Genomic DNA, 19,503 nt, shown 5'->3' with positions numbered 1-19,503 from the left:
TCACTTCTTTTGCTATTAGCATCAGTTATGGATTTCTTGGGTTAAATGAAAATTTAATTTGAAGTTAGTGCAAAGCTATCACTGAAAAATTTCTTTAATAAAATTGTTTTTAAAATTGAACTCACCTTGAAATTCTTTCCGCGCGGCGCTTACAGATGTAACAATATTCGCCACATGCCCCAAAACTGTTGCAAACAACATCAAACCGAATAACAACTGAGCAATAACAAACACATATTCTGATTTCGATCTTGGTCGCGGCAAGTCACCGATTGTTGTTAGTGCTAATGTACACCAATAAAAACTTTGCAAATACTGTTTCACAACATCATCAGATTCGGCGTCATGATACACCCATGTCTTTGAACCGAATCCATTATTCTTATAAATTAAATGATACAAACAGCCATTCCAATGAAATATAACTAGCAGATAATGTATCAAAGCCGTTGATCGAAACACATTTGGGTAATTTGTATGGCGTTCGGTGCGATCCATGAACGCCCAAAATCGATAAATTTTCACTAAACGAAACGATCGCAATATCGAATTAAAACCGATCGATAAATATAAAAAATCTAATGGCAGCAAACAAAGGCAATCGATGTAGAACGTTGTCGAATTCATATAATGCTGTCGTAGCTTTGTTGAGTCTGTTTGTAAGACACCGTCTTCGAGATAGCCCGTTCGAAAATGAAACAGTATATCGATTAAGTATAAAAAGTCGGCAAAATAATCGAGACAAAACCACACAATTATCGAATGTGAGTTGATTTCTTGAAACGAGAAACGATAGATGATGACCCAAAAGTTGTACAGAAATGCCAGTGACACCACCATTGACCTGATTAGAAACCAAAATTAATCCAAATTTTTAGTTTTAAAAATTGTTAAAATACCAGTAGTAGCACAGGCGACCGGCAGGATCAAATACAAAGGTCCATTTGGTATGGGCACGCAGTCGTGATGATGATGAGCAGCCAGACCGACGACCAAATCTGCGTGAAAAATATTGTTTTTATTTATATCAAAGTCTTAATCCTCTTAGAATCGCGGAAAATAAGAATGGGAGAACTGCTGAATCTCTCCCACAGAATACGGTTAACTTAGCGAAGTAATAGAGGAATGAACAGGGTGATCACCTTACGCTTCCGGAAATGCCGGATTATCTGGTAAATATTAGCAATTGATTAGAATTAAAAGAAATTGGAAATAAGTTAGGTGCATTAGGTTCTAGAAGAAGAGCAAAAAATTGGACCACATCTTCCATCTTCCCCGATCATTCAAGGTGAAGTGTAGAGGTGTTATGCTAAAAATTTATCGAATTCAATTGTTATGACTAATATGGTGCATCTACAAAAGTTTGTTGCTTGTTTTTCCGAGCACGACGATTATTAATGTCATTTGTTTGAGTGGAGTATGGGTGATGTTAAAATGTAGTATTATAATATGGAATAATGCACGTCTGCTTATTGCTTAAAACAACTCACATATTTAGTTCAATTCATTTTCACTCAGCCGTCACCCATTTTCCTGCCATATGAGGAAAATGCCACTTTTGGCATTTCCTAAGCATAGAGCATAAATACGTAAACGAATATATATTTAACATCATCATTCAGCACCGATGTATTAGGTCCTATGTATGAATGGAAATATACACGACATACCGAAAGGATTTGATAGTAGATAAACTAAGCACACAAATTGTTATTCGCCGTCATATACATATATATAAATGTTGACTTCTGTTGTACGCTTACGAATCACACCATATATTACACACAGTCAAAAGTAGAAAGGCACAAGATGAGGGTTATAAAGAACAATAATTCAGTGAATTTGTTATACACAAAAGAGAAGAAAAACGCTAGTAATATTTTGAGTAGGGTTTTACATTGGGAGCACAAGATTTTTCGGTAGATAGCACAAAATGAAGTTAATGTTTTTATATGCGACAATATATATGGTAAAAAAGAAGGCGAAGCGAAAGACCACATTCACTTATATATTTATGCCATTTCTTTATGGTTGATATGTGCGGTTGATGGAGAGAAATTGTCTTCAAAATGGATTTTGAGAGCTTTGCAGACGATGCACACAAATCATGTGGTTTTGAATAGAATTATTGCGCACTGCTGGATGTTAAGTGTGAGGTTGCCAACCTGGTAATGAGTTGGATGACATGACATTATTTGAAATGTGAACTGAATTACAAATTGAAAGTTTAGTAAGATTTTCAGCGCTGATGAAGATACTTTAAATTTACATTTCGTTTAGTTGAGATTAACTTGTACGTTTGCAGACATTACATTACATTAAGTTATGTTGATTAAAATTCCGCAACGAGGTCGAAGGACTAGCACAATGTTGGAACGCTGTACCACTATAATCGCACTTAATCGCCACACTTTATTATTTCAATTTACGATTATTTGGTTCTTCGGACTATTTCAACATGAAAGTTATCGGAATTAGTTCGGCCTTCTTTCTGGGATTCAAATGAACTTTAAGCCCCCAGTACTTCGCACAAGACAAAAACAGGCATTTGTCAACATTCAGTAGACTAATTTAACTGGTTCTCTAATGTCTACGTTAACATTTCAAATACACTGCACACATTTTTATTTATTATCTTTCATACCTTCCCTGAATCGATTCGCAAAAGTTCAGCTATAAAATATCATTAAAACAAACACTTCAACAGTAAAAATGAAATATCGATCATAGAGAGCAAACAACACTCAATTTTGAAATATTATCAACACTTCGTATCAGGAGTAGAGGGTTCGACGCACCTAGTCATCCATACGAAAAAGAAACTTTTTAAATTTCGCTTTTTTTCTCTCTCTCTTGATAAGAAAATTAAAGGTTCAGCCGACCCTTTACTTTTTTATCTATATTTTGATACTGATGTGAATATGTATTTTCGGCAGCAGAGATTTATAATACTACAAAGTTTCTTATACCCAAAGTAGATATACATTGCCAAGAATATTGACTCCAAAAGGGAACCGAAGGTTGCACATTTATATTTATAAGTTTTGTGAGTCAAATATTGGAAGAAATGATGGAGATCCGCAGTGAAATGATGTGTACAATTTTTCTAAGGGTTTTTCATAATAATCAGAGGCGTTGAATCGCTTTGGATATTTTTTTCTCGTGATTTATTTCCAATAATTTTGTTGTTATAAATGAGATGCTACAAATCTTACCTATCTGTTCCATTGCATCCACTGCCAAGGTGATTTGTAGATGTATTTGTTGCTAATGTGTTCGCATTGGAATTGCGACCGCCACCAGGTCGATTCCATGTACCTAACAGTGGCTGGTCGCCACTTTTTAAGCGTCCTTGTGATTTTCGTCGATTTTTTCGGGATAGGTCCATTTCCGATGCCGTTGCAGATACATGTGAATGAGAAGTTCTGGTTGCACAAGGAGGTGATATACTGTCTCGTGAGGATGAAAAGAAACCTTGTTGTGATATGCTTTGGCCGAAATGCGGTCGGGGCATACTGAATTTAGAGCTGACAATATCTGTGAATATATACGGTTGTTGTTAGTCAAATCGAAAAAATTATTGATAAATTGTATTTGTATTTGGTGCGTAATAATTTCAATCAAAGCTGAAACAGTGTTCGCTTGAATTATTCGTTATTTTCTTAAGTGGCATGAAGTCCATTAGTGCGTTCTAAGAGAGCTCAAAGATTTTTCACATGAATTATAATTATAAAATTACAGAATAGAAACGTTTTCATTCAATGAGTAATATATTTAATATGACGATTTTTAAAAGTCTTTAGAACTGGAAAAGCCTTTAGATGTACTTGTATATTATTTGGCAACACATACACCGACAGTGTACACTCATTGGGTATAAAAACAATCAACACAGGCTAAACGAAACAGTGGCTTTGTCTATGAGATGAGGATAGGCAGGTTAAAGAGATGGGAAACATTTTCCCATGTACTCATTATTATGTGCCTGGAAAGATATTTAACTTCAACACCAAAATCACTTCAAAAAAAAACTCAGCAGCATTTTGCAATAACTATGTTTAAAGACATTTTTTAAATGGTAGAAACTTGGTTATTACAAAATGGTGTCCAAATGTTCTTTTTCTCATGGAAAATCTCGCAGGATCGAAGACAAAAACGGAAATGTAATTTTCTTCTTATGTTCTCTTTTGTCTCGAAATTTCGCTCACACATAAAGTTCATCTTCATTATGTGAACCGCTACTATATATGTCCCTTATTTGACTTTTCAAAAATAAACCGCTACTGCCCGGTTTATTTTACGCTGCCGTGTTTATGTGAATGACGCAATTAATAGTGATTTTATATCATTGCTATTGAAAAGATTGTCGAAGCTCGAGCTCGAATTTTACATTAATACGCTGTTAATACGGTTGGTTTGAAACGAGATTAAATAGGGAACGCCGACTACCAATAATTTTTTTTTCATATTATTAATCAGTGATGGACAAGAACATCACACAGGAAAAAATCAGACCGAACGGCTGAGCCGTTTCTGAGAACCAGCAGCTGTGTCGTCCACGGCCGGTAGAGTAGCGGTTAATTCTGACTTATATCGGGATCGGTAGCGGGACTAATTATATTATTATATTATTAGCGGGACTTGTTATATAAAAAAAATTCACATTGGAACATCTGGTTGGGCAGCTGTAGCTCCAAGTAGTCGACAAATCATGATTTTCAATGGGTGATATCTTCGAAAGGAAGCAACCGTGTAAGTTTCGGATTGTTGATATGGACAAAGGGTTACAAGCTTCATCCACCACTAGTAACTGATTTTTTAGATGTTGTCTATAATGGCCAATTTTTGGCCATTTTTTTTTTGCTACCGTCGGCGAACTTTGAACACTGCTGGAACACTTCCAACGTTGCTAATCTTAGTGAAGTGAAGTGTTTCGCCATTTGTGACGCACAGTACCTATGAATCCTCTTGAGATATAGGAGGTCCTATTTCGTTCCAAAACACCAAAAAGACTGAACAAAGTTCAAACAATTAGAAAATCGCTAATAGGTACTAGTACTATACTAATAAGTACTGACCCGAGGCTACCTCAGCAGTACAGTCTTCATGTTCTGATTTTCAGATGACGTATTTCATAAATATTTCGCATGCAGTTCGTTATGAGCATAAATAACATACTAACCAACTCACTACACTAATTTCATGAAATACGCATCGTCGCACACCAAATATTTTCGGTTGCATTGTTGTAAAAACTTTCTGCATACTTTATCCGATGGAATTTCCATAGATTTTCCATCGTCTAAATGGTGTAGAAAGTATATGTTAACACCGAATACACTGTCATTGTTATATCCTCTACGCTTTGCTTATATGACAATGTGAAATGACAATTTCATTAATGTGAGTTGAGTTTTCCCTAAAGAACCACTGTGAACTTACAAAGTATAATAACAAAACTTTTTTTATTATTATGCACTGAAGGGTAACTTTCATTCGTTTAAATGATTCTAGAAATTTAATTGGTTAAAATACGGACAGCTTACTGAATAGCAATAAAGATTTAAGTTTTTTCTTCTACTTAAAATTTTATGAAACCTTAAACGTTTTAATTAACAAATGAATCTTACCCATCAGACTTTGACGACTGATAGAATGACGATCTGAACAACGTTCTCTTTGAGATGATGCAGCAAAATCTGAGCAAATAGCATCAGCTGACATAGGTTGTTTTGGCAGTGGTGAGAGAAGTGGTGATATGAGGTTAGTATCGTTGCCAGAAATCGATAATCGAGGATGCCCGTACGAATCGGTTGTGGGCAGTAGCAAATCATTTTCAACACTCTCGTTTAACGGAGCACCTACAAATATTTTATTTATATGGTAGGGTGTTGGGATGAATTGTCGAAAGATCTTTTTTTTTGTTTTTATTGATAAACATACAAAACGAATTACATTTATCTACGTGGAGAGATGAAATGGTAAAAAAATGGTAAATTAATTAGAGAATGGCTACTAGAAATGGAATGAAGAGTCGGGTGAAGTAGGAAAATAGTTGGTAGACATGCAACATGAGTTGGCATTCATCACAATGTAGGGAAAATGATGAATAACAATACGATTATGGGGATAAAATGTAAACTACTTGGGAAACTCAAAGTGGTTTAAACATTATGTTGCTGGTGATTCATTCATTCTGCACGAATAACAATCTGCAATTAATTTTGATAAATCTTTGTGTTATTCAGAAACCTATGCAACATTGTTCGTACGGAAAAAGCGGGTATATTCTTCAAAAAAGTTTTTAAAAAAATGGACAAAACACGAATGGGTCGCTCGCTGGTAATAGCACTCCCAGTACATTGATACTTTATTTAACCTTTTGCATTGAGCTGTGAAATTGTTTTATTTCATTAAAATGAGTTATCACCCACACAGAAAAATGTAATTAACTGAATTATTTAATTTAATTAGGTGTCAGTCTAAGTGTTTGAGTGGCACCTTTGAGGACATAAAATGCTTAAAAGATCTTTCGTCTCTACTCTATGGTCTGTTAACCCTTATTAAAAATTCACAGTTGACAAGACAACCTCAAGACAATCACCTAAGAAACATCTTCCATTAACGCGATTTTTCGTACATATTCTCTTGCATTAAATGTTAATTAAAATGTCCATTACATCAGGAGAAAGTGAATTTTATACTCTCTCATCTCTCCCTACCTTTCTTAGGCATTCATTAAATTTCAAATTCAGTGAGCACGTTGGTCAATATATATCACGATCAGTCGGTTCTAATATAGGTCGGTCTTGGTATACAAAGAATGAAGGATGATGGGTGTGTACTGTATGCCCCTGCGCTACACAACGATGTCAGTCCTTGGACACGTATCAGTTAAGTGAGTCAAAAACTTTTTGTGAATGATAGAACATTAGAGGTGACCGACTACTCATACATATCGGTGGACTGATACGCCTACCATGTATGTCCTACACTTCACCCAATTCAATATGGGCTTGCAAAATTTTCGATTATTGGTCCTTAAATTTATTGAGTGCTGTTGAAATTTTAATTCTGGTCACTGTAACTCTGAAATTTGATTACGTAGGCGTAGGAAGACTTCGGAATAAAAGTACAAAATGTTGTAATAATTCTTATTATTATTTACTGCTGACGTGCTGACCGTAGCAATAAGGAATCTTTATGGCACCGATAGTCGAATTTTATAGCTCCGCTCTAAAGTATTTTATTTATTCCCTTTTATCACTTACAATTTATAGCCTATCCAGTACAAAGTATCTTCTATTCTTCAGATATTTTATTTATCAAGAGAGTGTTGCCTAAAATATTGCAAATGAAACATGACAATTTTAGGTGTTAAAATGAAATTGTGTTTATGTTAGCTTCCAGCTATATCAACATTCACCCATAAAACAACACTTTTTGAAGAGTGATGTTATATTAAGACTTCAAATGAAAACATATTGCGTTGAGAACGCCAAACATATTTATACTTATAACACACATATTTATACTTATAACACACTTATATCATGTAGCTGTAATCATGCGGTATATGTCTAGCACAACCATGAGAATGCCATCTTTACGATTCATAAATGATAAATGTCAAAAGTTTCATCACGATGAATAAAAGGAAATTTTTGTAGCTCTATACACGAACAATGTGAAACCATCGAAGAAAAAGTTATTACACTTTTAGAGAGATATATACGTGGTAATACATTTAGATGCTTTGATATATGTATAATATGATGTAGTTTTAACTGCAGCGTGGCCTACGATCATACATTGTATACAATGGTATTCATTACTTTAGAGAGCTGTTCCATTTGAAATGAATTTTTATGTATAGCATCAACCTATTAGAATTTTCCATACACTTCACTTGTTCAACGTTTCGGCTATAAAACATGAAGCTGGGTAAAATTTTCCAGCAGCAATATTGATAGAAAACAAAACGGCTAAGTGAGTATATGACTTGAACTTATCTTTGTAGCATTTTTCATATTCTAATCTTTCATCTTCGAATTTCTTTTAAATCAATCAAAAATACACTCTGAAGAATTTTAATTTCGGTTTTTGTATATCAGCTGACAAATAAGATAGAGTGTCATTTTAATGACACCGGTAAAGTCTTTTTACCAAAAACATTACAGCTATCGCTTACATGCGAAATCCCCATCACAACTACAAATATATCGTCAAATTTACACCCTCAATTTGCTTAGCGCCTATGTCAAATAATACCAATTATTTGCCTCAGTTCACACCTCTTTCGGTTTTACACGATACATCTTCACATCCTTTAAAAACCGATTCAATGCTGATCCTTTAATAAGGCATTACGACTACGCTTGTATTACAAATTAATTTCGTGTTTTACACAGTCAACATTTTCTTAGCCAGTTTTAATGAATTAATTTCAACTCGTTTAAGTTTAAGTACACAATTCTAATTCAGATTAACTTCCAGTCTTCAAAGTTCAAGGTAATTGGAGACAAATTGATATTGCGAAAGTCATTGCTTCACATAACTCTGATGAGTAATACAGGGATTAGTCAATCGATTAGAAATAATCTCGCTTTGATAACATTTCGGCATCTGTGTAATTTGATTCTCTTCTTTTCACATAATTGTGCGTTAAGAATAGCAGAGAATTTGCCACAGCCATCGATAAAGACAAAAAATATAAACGATGAGCTCAGGCTGACTCCTTTTTGTGTAGTAAGTACATTACTTACAACTGGGGAAAATGAGGGAAATGGTACTTCTTGGGTGAAATTTACCGATAGAGACGAAACCAAAGCCAAAGGAAGTACCATTCCATCCATTTCAATCATTTGCCCCATTTCCAACTAGGCGTTTTGCTCAAAAACTTGAGGTAAAGTTAACTTTACCCAACGTTTTTGAATAATATCTGCCTAGAACGATAATTTGCCCTCTAGGGCAAATGGTTTATCTCGATATATCTGTTCTTGGCAGATAAAATAGTGCATGCACCTCTGCCTAAAATATTTTTTTTTGACGATTTGGATTATGCAGCACGACTTCAGTTAGGTACTTGAATAACTTCCAAATCGTCAAAGGATTTTTTGACAAAAACAGGAACCATAGAAGCACTATATTTAATCGTTATATAAAAAAAATATGTTAGAATTGCATTTGGCTACGTCTTTCGTATTTTAAGGTGTTTTGGTTTTCATTTTTTGGAGTCTTTTTTATTGGATTAACATTACTCTTGCGTGAATATTTAGAGAATACCCAGTATATTATGAACATACCGTCCTCAAAGCATTTTAAATAAAAGGCAGGGTAAATTAAAATGATCGATTTTGAAGATTTTTAGTCTCTAGCATATCGTGGTTTGAAAACAAGTATGGGACCTGATAACGAGCTTTCGAACAATTTGTATAATATTCACATGGTCTATTCAGTGTATTGAACTTGCACGCGCACGTTTATACTCCGAAGTCGATCTTATGCGTGTGTAATCGATCATTTTAATTTTAATTTACTTTAGTAACCATAAATGCTGTTTTTATCAATATGAAGATGTGTTGTCAGGAAGTAGTAGGTATATAGGGATTTGACTCAATTTGATTTAAGTAATAATTTTTGTGGGTGGTAAAAAGGTGGTAAACTTATATACGACCGGTTGTTATTTATGTTCACAAATATAATTAGACATTGAAATCGTCTAATAAAGTTGGATTTTAAACAAAGCTAATTTTTGACACGAAAACCACCGAAATCATCAATAACAAACCTTACCCACGTTTCCAATATTTCAACCCTTTTCATCTATTTTTATGTTTCAAATTTTCATAAAACAACCAAAAGTAAAATAAAAAACAAAATCGAAAAAATATTTGTCTTTATTACACGCAATTTCGTTGTCTGAGTATTTTTATACTATAGGAGAGTATATCCGAGAGGAAAATAACCAAACATAAATAAAACGATGATAAAATGAGAAAAATAAAAAATATTTCATATAAATATCTGAAAACTTTTTTTAAGATTCAAATTCCAGTGTCTATACACGTAGACTGTACACAATTGTTTGCAAAAATGAAGTATATCTCGTAATAAATTCGCTTCTTTCGTAATATAAATGATGAATATGTTTTGCGGAAAATCTCTGTGCGACTTACTGTATATACCTATCGTGAATTTATAAAGATATTTTTTTTCAATTTCAATTTTCAATCAATCGAAACAAGTCTCTACGGGAATGTTATGTTTTAGTATTATACTTTCTGGTATTGATGGTTTAGTCGTAAAAATTGAACTTTAAGTTTAAGAATAAACAAGTCATTGTCATAAACATTCGAATTTCTACTTCATATAAAACGGATGATGTATGATTAGATTGATGAAGTTTTTCATTGATCGTGGAAATGTTTCATAAGATGATTCGTAAAAGTGCATTGGAGAACATACACACTTATTCGCAATATAATTTCCCGACACAGACTATATTCATTGAAACATTCATCCGGAACAACCACTTATTTATAATATTTATTTTTAATCTAAACACAAACCACACTTCGCCTGGATTACCACTTTAGCTCTGGTTAATAATATTAATTCTCATCTTGATTAAATTTCATTTTATTTTCAAATCCCCAATGTAATCAATATCGTCACGATTAAGTTGCTGAAACTAAATGTCTAAATATCTAAGGAGATTTTTCTAAATTGCTGAGTACATAATCTAATCACTCTTCTTCGCCCCAAAGCATAATTTTACGCTACGTCAGAGAAAATATATGTCGAAGTCTGGCTGTAACGAATAGTAACTCTATCAGCAATGTTATCAAAAACTTTTACAAAACGAAAGCACGAAGTATAATTGGTACAGCTTACAGTCACAATATTCGATCGATTGTAACTTGCTGCCAATTAACGGTAATCTAATTACTGATGTGCTATCGATAAAAACCGTAAGCAAAGCAACAATGTGAACGCAAATAAAAATGTATTGATGCCATCAAACCGTGTACGGGAACGTGCAGTCGCTGTTCAAGGGATCGAAAAATATATAAACATTTTTTCAGATCTCATCATCATCATCAGCAGCTCGAGAATTTCACAGTTGGCATATTTTATCCATTTAAAGTTTCTGGTAAAAGGATATGGTATTTAATTTTCAGGTATATCTGCCTTATAGTTCCGACAATTAAATTTAAGACTTTCTAAGGACGCGACAACCGAACGTACACGACACAAATTAAAAATCAAAAATTATAAAACAAACCTCTCAAACGTTTTCGAAATCAACGATTTCATCTTCGGGAGATGATACACGATACTGAATCCAAAACCAAATTTTTATCATTCTCGTACTCTACATACGTCGTCAAACAATTCATTGCATTATTACAATAAACAGGAATTTTTTCGTACACATCCATAACATCAAACAACGATGTTATTTTGTCTGATCTTCATATCAAAAACGTTAGGTCATATGCTTGAATAAAGCACTTTCCAGTGCAGGTGGCCTTACGTTCATAATTTCACCTTTATGTTTATCAATATAAAATGACTCCCACGCATCTAAATACTGTTCTCTACGCACACGTTTGATCAACTCACTGTTGTTTTCAACAATCTTATGTGTCGGATTATCAAAGATATGTTTCGCGACCGCGGATCTTAAATCCTCTTTTTCGATAGCTCTCATATGTTCTTTCCACCGACAACGACACCGACGGCTCGTCTGTCCCACATAAAATTTGTCACATACTTCACATTTCATTTTATAAATTCCCGGCTCATCTGATTTATTCACTTTGTCCTTGTTGTTGCACAACGCATTCTTAATTTTGTTATCACTCGCGTAAGCCGTTGAAATGCCAACCGACTTTAAAACATCTTTGATTTTATCCGTTAGAGGCGGATAATACGAAAGCCTCATTCTAGGGACTTTCTTTTTATCAATTCGATTGTTCAAGGTCGTATTTTTCTTAATGAAAATTGATCTCTTCTGCTTATCAATAATCATTTGGATCAGAGATCTATCATAGCCATTGACTTTCGCCATTTGGAAAATCTTTTCCTGTTCCTCTTCCAAGTCTTCTTTCGACATTGGAATGTTCAACATCCTATACACCATTGAGTTGAATGCTGCCATCTTTTGAGGAAAACAATGGTATGAATCGGATGTAATCAATCTATCAGTTGATGAGCTCTTTCTGTAGATTTTAAAATGTAGCTTTTTGTCACTTTTTCTTGTGACTAAGAGATCTAAAAAAGCTATACATCCGTTCTCTTCTGTTTCATGCGTGAACTTTATCGTAGGGTATAGTGAGTTTAGCTGCTGAAGAATCTCTTCTAGATTTCCTCTTTTAATTATCGCAAAAATGTCATCCATGTATCTGACCCATACTTTTGGAAACCACTTTTCTTTGGAAATTCTTTTTTCCAAATATCCAAGGAAAATGTCTGATGCAATGAAGGGCGCTAAGGAGTTACCCATTGCTAATCCTTCTGTTTGATCATAAAATCTATTCTCGAATTGAAAGAAACAATTTCTCGTATTCAATTTCAACAGTTCCATGTACATTTCTCTCATTTCGTCATTTACATCATTTTCTATGAGCCATTTTTTTCCAATAACTTTTCTGCATCTTTAACTGGGACGCTTGGGTACAGAGAAGTTACATCAAAGGACACCATCATCTCATCATCTTCAATCTCAATGCCTTCCAGCTTTTTAGCAAACTGTACGGCATTCTTTACTGCCAAACTAAAAGGAGCTGGTATCTTCTTAAACTGCTTGAGCAACCATTTTGCTACTTTTTCATTCGGGGCATTCGTGTTAGATGAAATTGGTCTCACTCTGGGAGATGTATCACTTTCAGGCTTATGTGTTTTATATAAAGCATACAGCTTAGGAATGCTGGGGTTATGAACCAACAAACCATATTTAACTCTCTCGTCCAGCAATTTTTTGTACTTATTTAACATCGTTGACGTCGTTCGTACCCAACCACTTAAAGGTGACTGAATTTCAACGTATTGACCTTCACTTATCAATCTATTGACTCTTTCTGAGTACTCACTTTTATCCATAATGACCATCGAGTTTCCTTTATCTGCTTTCGCAAAAACGCAATTTTTCTCGGACAAACTTTTGAGAGTGCTTTGTGTCTTTTTTATTGAAGAAGACTTTTTTGGCTTATATGACTCGAGAATGTCTTTGACTTCAGATTGAATCATAATTTTATGTTCTCTCGGCACATTGTACATACCATTTTTAACGTCCATGTTTGCAACGACTTCAATAATTATCTCTTTCACTATACTCTTCTGTGGTGGCATTGCGAAATTCAGACCCTTGTTTAAAAGATTCCATTCATCTGGCGTAAACACTACTGACGAACGATTTTTAACATAATCTTTCACGATTTCCGGTTCAAACAATTGTCTCTTCACTCTTCGTTGTCGGTGGAAAGAACATATGAGAGCTATCGAAAAAGAGGATTTAAGATCCGCGGTCGCGAAACATATCTTTGATAATCCGACACATAAGATTGTTGAAAACAACAGTGAGTTGATCAAACGTGTGCGTAGAGAACAGTATTTAGATGCGTGGGAGTCATTTTATATTGATAAACATAAAGGTGAAATTATGAACGTAAGGCCACCTGCACTGGAAAGTGCTTTATTCAAGCATATGACCTAACGTTTTTGATATGAAGATCAGACAAAATAACATCGTTGTTTGATGTTATGGATGTGTACGAAAAAATTCCTGTTTATTGTAATAATGCAATGAATTGTTTGACGACGTATGTAGAGTACGAGAATGATAAAAATTTGGTTTTGGATTCAGTATCGTGTATCATCTCCCGAAGATGAAATCGTTGATTTCGAAAACGTTTGAGAGGTTTGTTTTATAATTTTTGATTTTTAATTTGTGTCGTGTACGTTCGGTTGTCGCGTCCTTAGAAAGTCTTAAATTTAATTGTCGGAACTATAAGGCAGATATACCTGAAAATTAATTATTAAGTTCCACAGTGCTCGAACATTAATGTTTTACCGTGTTTGTTAAGATTCCCGTTAGACATTAATTCATATAGGATATGGTATATTTGTATAAATGTACTGATGTGCATCGTTGTGCATATGCTATGCAATTTCGAGGAAAAACATTCCTCCAATGGGAAATGCTTTTTTTATTTTAAATTTTATTTTAGCTGGCAACATTTTATAAAATCGGGTTGTTTTGTACTATTTGTACGTGCAATGCTTGTTGCAATTCTATCGAATGAAGTATGAAATACTTATATAAAAGAAATATGCATCCGTGCTGATGTTTCATAGTTTATTCGGATAATATTTTCGATATATGAAAGGTGTACGTGTTGCAAATTTAACGAATACAAAAATAGAAATATTAGATGCACGACTCTAGTTTGTAAGAAACGTGAACTGTTCGATTAAAGATCTTCGGAATATTCATGGTCTCACATCGTTTACGGGAATAACATGCTGTACCTGATCCAATCTTTCATCGATATGTGGATTTCAAAATACAAACCAGACCACCTTAAAATAAGAAAACTTGAAGATTCCATGTTCTTTGAAGATCAATCCAACTCTAATAACAAATTTTCATGGAGAAACGTATAATTGTTGAGTATAATCCTCATTTCCAATGAATCTGAATACATGGTAGTACGCCTTCTTTTCTTATGAATGCATTTTATAAGATTGAATAAATACAATCGCTTTTGATGGACACTTGAAAAGCCGTCAAAAATGTCTAATAAAAGCCATCAATTTATTTTCCGGATGAACTCAATAAACTAACCTGCAAACTGCCATCAATAAACTTCGTACGAGGCAGATTACTGCCATACATGTACTGTAATATATTATAACCATGCTTTCGGGAACAATGCAATACCACAATAGTTGCACAAATATATAAAACGAAGTTTAGGATGTGTCTCTTGTTCGTATTTTGGGGTTGGAAGGATGTGACAGGAAAAGTCTTCAAAGCACATTATATTGTACGGCAGGATGATCAACGTATGTGATGGTATATATTGCTTTGTTTGGAGGGTATAATGTTTTCACTATAGGATTTTACGATGCAAAACATTCTGAATAAGGTTTCGGTTTTAATTCGAAAATGCTTTAAAAATAAAAATATAATCTACGGGCAAAAGGTATTCTATGTACCTTTGAAGTGTATATTACATTATATCTTCGATCGAACATAAGCCTGCTTATCCTCATCGAGAAATAAAGGAATTTTGAGTAGAGAATCAAGTTGGGAACACGAGTGTTCAATTAATGTTTCTTATAGATAGTCAAATTATACGTATATGTGAAAACAGTTCACTAATTTGCCATCCATAATATAATTTTGTGTTTCCAAAATGGCGTTTTGGATTGCAGATTATGTTAAAGATTGTAGAAGAGGTGCAATCGTTAGATGTATCCATTTCATGCAATGTGGAACTGTACGACGATGATAGGAAATCGATGAAGCGGTGCTTCAAGTTAAGCTATTGAGATCTATAGAGAATCAACGGTTTGATAACAGAGTCTCTGTAGATCAAACTTATGGTATCAATTTAGCGCTGAAGGACTATTATTTTGTGCAATTGCTTTAAGGCATTATACTAATATGTCATTGTTGGAGGGTATAGCTTAACAAAAATTATTTGAGCTAAGCTTTCCGACAAATCTCATACTACTATCGAGGTGCCCATTCTATATCGTTTTTATATAGCGAGCATATAACATTGACGGACTCTTTTCATTTTCTATCGTCAACGAGCATTTAACAGCTATCGTTCTGTTATATAATAAATAATTATGGTAATTAATACAGAGCCGCAGCTAGCTGGCTTTCTCAGGATGGGCAAAAGAATGACAGAAATATTTTTATATGGTGAAATTAACCTATTACAGACATTACAGCATATAACATGTGTTATTATCGATATATCGGGTCGATTACATACATCGTCATCAAAGTATTTATAATCGGTTCATTTCAAATCTTGTACAATTTTTGTGAAAAACGATTTTCGTTTACCACATAGAAATTTCTTTTGTAGGAAAGGTAAATCTGTTCTCACAAAATCATTCCTTTTTGACCTAGTTCTGTTGGCCATTTAGATTAACGTTTCTCAAAAAATGATTGAGTTTAATTCAATGTTGAAGAAAAAATTTTCGGTTAAGAATAATCACTAATAAGTTTCTCAAACGAACAGTAACAGTAACCGGCATCTAAAATGACCGTCGTGTTATGATTTCATCGTTTCTCGTATTTCCTTCAGATCTTCACACTTCATACTTTCGTTATGGAGAAATGAGAAAAGTAAGAGAAACTATGAAATCATAACGCGAAGGTCATTTTGAGTGCAGATCACTGTAACTTTCGGGTTGAGTTGAAATCCAAATCTTCAAAAATTAAATTCGAATATCGAAAAGCTACCACCTTTTTACTCTGAACTAAAGGCCTCAGTGATATAGCTCCGAAGGTATAGCGTTTTTCACAAAAGACTTGCTCTGTTATCCCTAAATTACCTTTGTTATAAACGTAAGATTTCTCTCCGTGATTACCCAGAGCTTGTCATTATTTTCGAGCTTGTCGTCGTTATCGATAACAGATGAATAGCCGTATTTGACAGGTTAAAGAAAAAACAGTTTTTACCTCTGCCTGAGGGTGGGCAATGTCCAGCTTAGCCCATTAGTAGCTTCTAGCCTGAATTAATACTGGTAAACTTCGTATTGAATACTTAACATAAATGAAGTACCAGATTTAACTTTTCATGTTTTCACAATTTTCGTGATGCGACATTCCATGGAAAGACTTTCGATTTCTTTTACATGCCCAGACCGAGGGGTGACTCACTTCTAGATTAAATGGATTAAATGGATTAAATGGATTAAATGGATTTAATGGATTAAATGGAATAAAAATTGGATTAAATGGATTAAATAGGAAAAAAGTTCATTTTACCAAATACTGTAAAAGTCTTAAAAATTGTTGATTTTGATCGAACCACGTACTACAACTCAAACTACAATGTTAAAAAGCGAAAAAATCCACTTTTAGGAGTTTTTGGTGTAAAGTGGATTAAATGGATTAAATAAATTTAATACCATTTTTACCAAAAAAAAAAATTCTATACCTCACGAGTACTTAAACGCCCTGGAGATCGTGCAGATCTAATTTTCGTAATTAGTTTACAAATTTTTAAGGTGGGCAGCCTAATTATTTTGGTAAAACTAAAATTTTTTTTTTGGATTAAATGGATTAAATGGATTTAATGGATTTAATGGATTAAATGGATTAAATGGAAGTGCGTCACCCCTCGGCCCAGACCTAGTACTTTTTTAAGAATATGAAATTTATGCACTCAATTCGTCTGAATTCTATTTTATGAAATCACCTGGTTTCGAAAAATGTACAATACAATGTCAAATAATTTTCATTTACATAAGAATTACTGTGTGCGTTTATAGAATTACAATTTTCCGTTTATATTAAATCCGAACGAAAGTAAATAGTTGTTGAAAACAAACAGAAAAGTTTCAACACACAGATAATATGTGAGTGAGATAGGGAAAATTATTATGAATGCTGATGTTGTAACGAAGCACCGTTCAGGTAAATATTTACACTGTTTTACTGGGCGTTGATAGAGTTTGGTAAATGTGCTTTTATTCGATATCCTGTACTTTAGAATTTTTATAAGATATCATCATAGCACTACAGATCTGATTATACTCTAACTTTGTGCTTCAATTTGTCTATGCATCTTTGTACGATGTATTTACACGGGGACGCTTATACTTTAATCTTCTTTTGAACGCTTTTTAAATTGATTTTTTCTTTTGTTTTCTTTAAGAATTGTGAACTAAAATCTTAAATTTAAAAAATGACACTGAACCATTCAAAAAACGTTCTTAGTTGAATTGTAATGTACATTTCGTGCTGCTAAAAATACGCCGTAACTAGGTAAACAGTTAGCAAAACGTTGGTGAAAGCTTTTTCCTTTTTATAAGCAACAACCCTAGAGTAGCAGTAGAGTAGCAACGTAAAGCTGAGCACGCATGGCGTCCTAAATCCAGCTCTTCGATGAATTTGTGTTAAATGTAACAATTGTGGGTGAAGGAAAACATTGAGTCAAAAAAATTGTCCAGTTTAATTTTAAGAAAATACGAAATTAAATGGAATTTATGTTACCGCTACACTTCGACTGAGATTCGACAGTTTTACGTCAGAAAATGCGCCTGATATGTTCAATTAAACGTATGAAACCTTGAAAAAAAAAAACGTAAAATACTGAAATGTTTTGATTACAGGAATTAGTGTAATTCTGAACCTATTTCCAAAAATTTGGTTTCTGAGCTGGGATGAGAAATATATTGCGAAAAATGTAAAAAAGTATGAAAATGACGAAGTTATGTAAGTGAGTAATTTATTGAACCTTTTTATATAAGCGCCGAGGGGTAACCGACTGGCCAAAATGGTGGCAAATCAATTCCTAATTCCTTTCAATTCCGTTCAATTACCTCAATTACCGGACCAACTCGTCTAATTGCCGGATTCGCTCTATTTCCTTTCAATTCCGTTCAATTCCGTTCAATTCCTTTCAATTTCTTTCAATTCCCTTTCCACTCCCTTTCAATTCCCTTTCAATTTCTAAAGGTACTTCCTGTCAATATTTTTCAATTCCTTTTAATTGCTCTTAATTCCTTTTATTTCTTTAATTGCCGGATTAACACCACTATTTGCCGGATTCTCCCTTCAATTACTATAATTCCAATCAATTCCTTCAATTCCACGAATTTTCGAAATAATTGCTCGATATTTTCAAATAGATATAAATTTAAAGTCAAAGTTAAACCCTTAAGCATTTTGGAAAAAGAATCGTCAGACTATATCAAACTAAAATTTGGAACAACCATATTGTCCTACATTTGTGACTCATTTTGTCAGAATCTTTACTTTTTACTCATACTTTTTAGAAGAGATTTTTCAATTTAGATTAAACCGTACAATTGAATTCAGTTTTGTTAAAAATGATTTCACATCGCACATCATTGTTTATTTTAGATAAATAGTATATTTTGTACCAATGCAGGAAATGACGAAAAACTTTTGTGCATCTGACAACTGAAATACGACTTTATATATCGTGCGGGAATAGTTATTTACGTATTACTTCGCTCGGGCTACAACCCGCCAAATTTCCAAAAGTATACCGTCCACAACAGATGCGTATACATCTTTTCATGCTGAAGGCCTAAGTTACGAGAAAAATTCCGTAATTTATGCCCAAGACATGAAAAAAACTTCATTTCTTTGCGATTTATGTATTGTGAATGTAAAGTATCTATGTTCAGCACACGTCAGCAAAAGCCAAAGCACTCAATTTTTTGTTTCGTTCAAGTGATCGACATCGTAAGATTTTACGCTTTTGAAAAGTTGATGGA

At 33.7% G+C, this 19,503-nt stretch overlaps 1 protein-coding gene across 5 annotated transcripts in view; it reads right to left on the bottom strand.

The window, feature by feature from the left end:
- The window catches only part of LOC119081729 (cyclic nucleotide-gated cation channel alpha-3), a 144,839-nt gene that overhangs the window by 49,134 nt on the left and 76,202 nt on the right, over positions 1-19,503 (bottom strand). For 2 of the 5 annotated variants that reach the window (XM_037190890.1, XM_037190891.1), the window contains exons 3-6: positions 5,631-5,861; positions 3,216-3,537; positions 900-998; positions 126-844 (exon numbers count right to left, since the gene is read on the bottom strand). In XM_037190890.1, the coding sequence (XP_037046785.1) occupies positions 126-844; positions 900-998; positions 3,216-3,537; positions 5,631-5,861 (1,371 nt within the window). Of the gene's footprint in view, positions 1-125; positions 845-899; positions 999-3,215; positions 3,538-5,630; positions 5,862-11,287; positions 11,351-19,503 lie in introns of those variants that run through there. The other 3 variants (XM_037190892.1, XM_037190894.1, XM_037190893.1) reach the window with 2 other exon arrangements.

Source organism: Bradysia coprophila, unplaced genomic scaffold, assembly GCF_014529535.1.
Source record: "Bradysia coprophila strain Holo2 unplaced genomic scaffold, BU_Bcop_v1 contig_358, whole genome shotgun sequence".
In the NCBI taxonomy this organism is placed as follows: Eukaryota; Metazoa; Arthropoda; class Insecta; order Diptera; family Sciaridae; genus Bradysia; species Bradysia coprophila.
The sequence above is the reverse complement of the archived record's forward strand: the minus strand, read 5'-3'. Positions and strand labels throughout refer to the sequence as shown.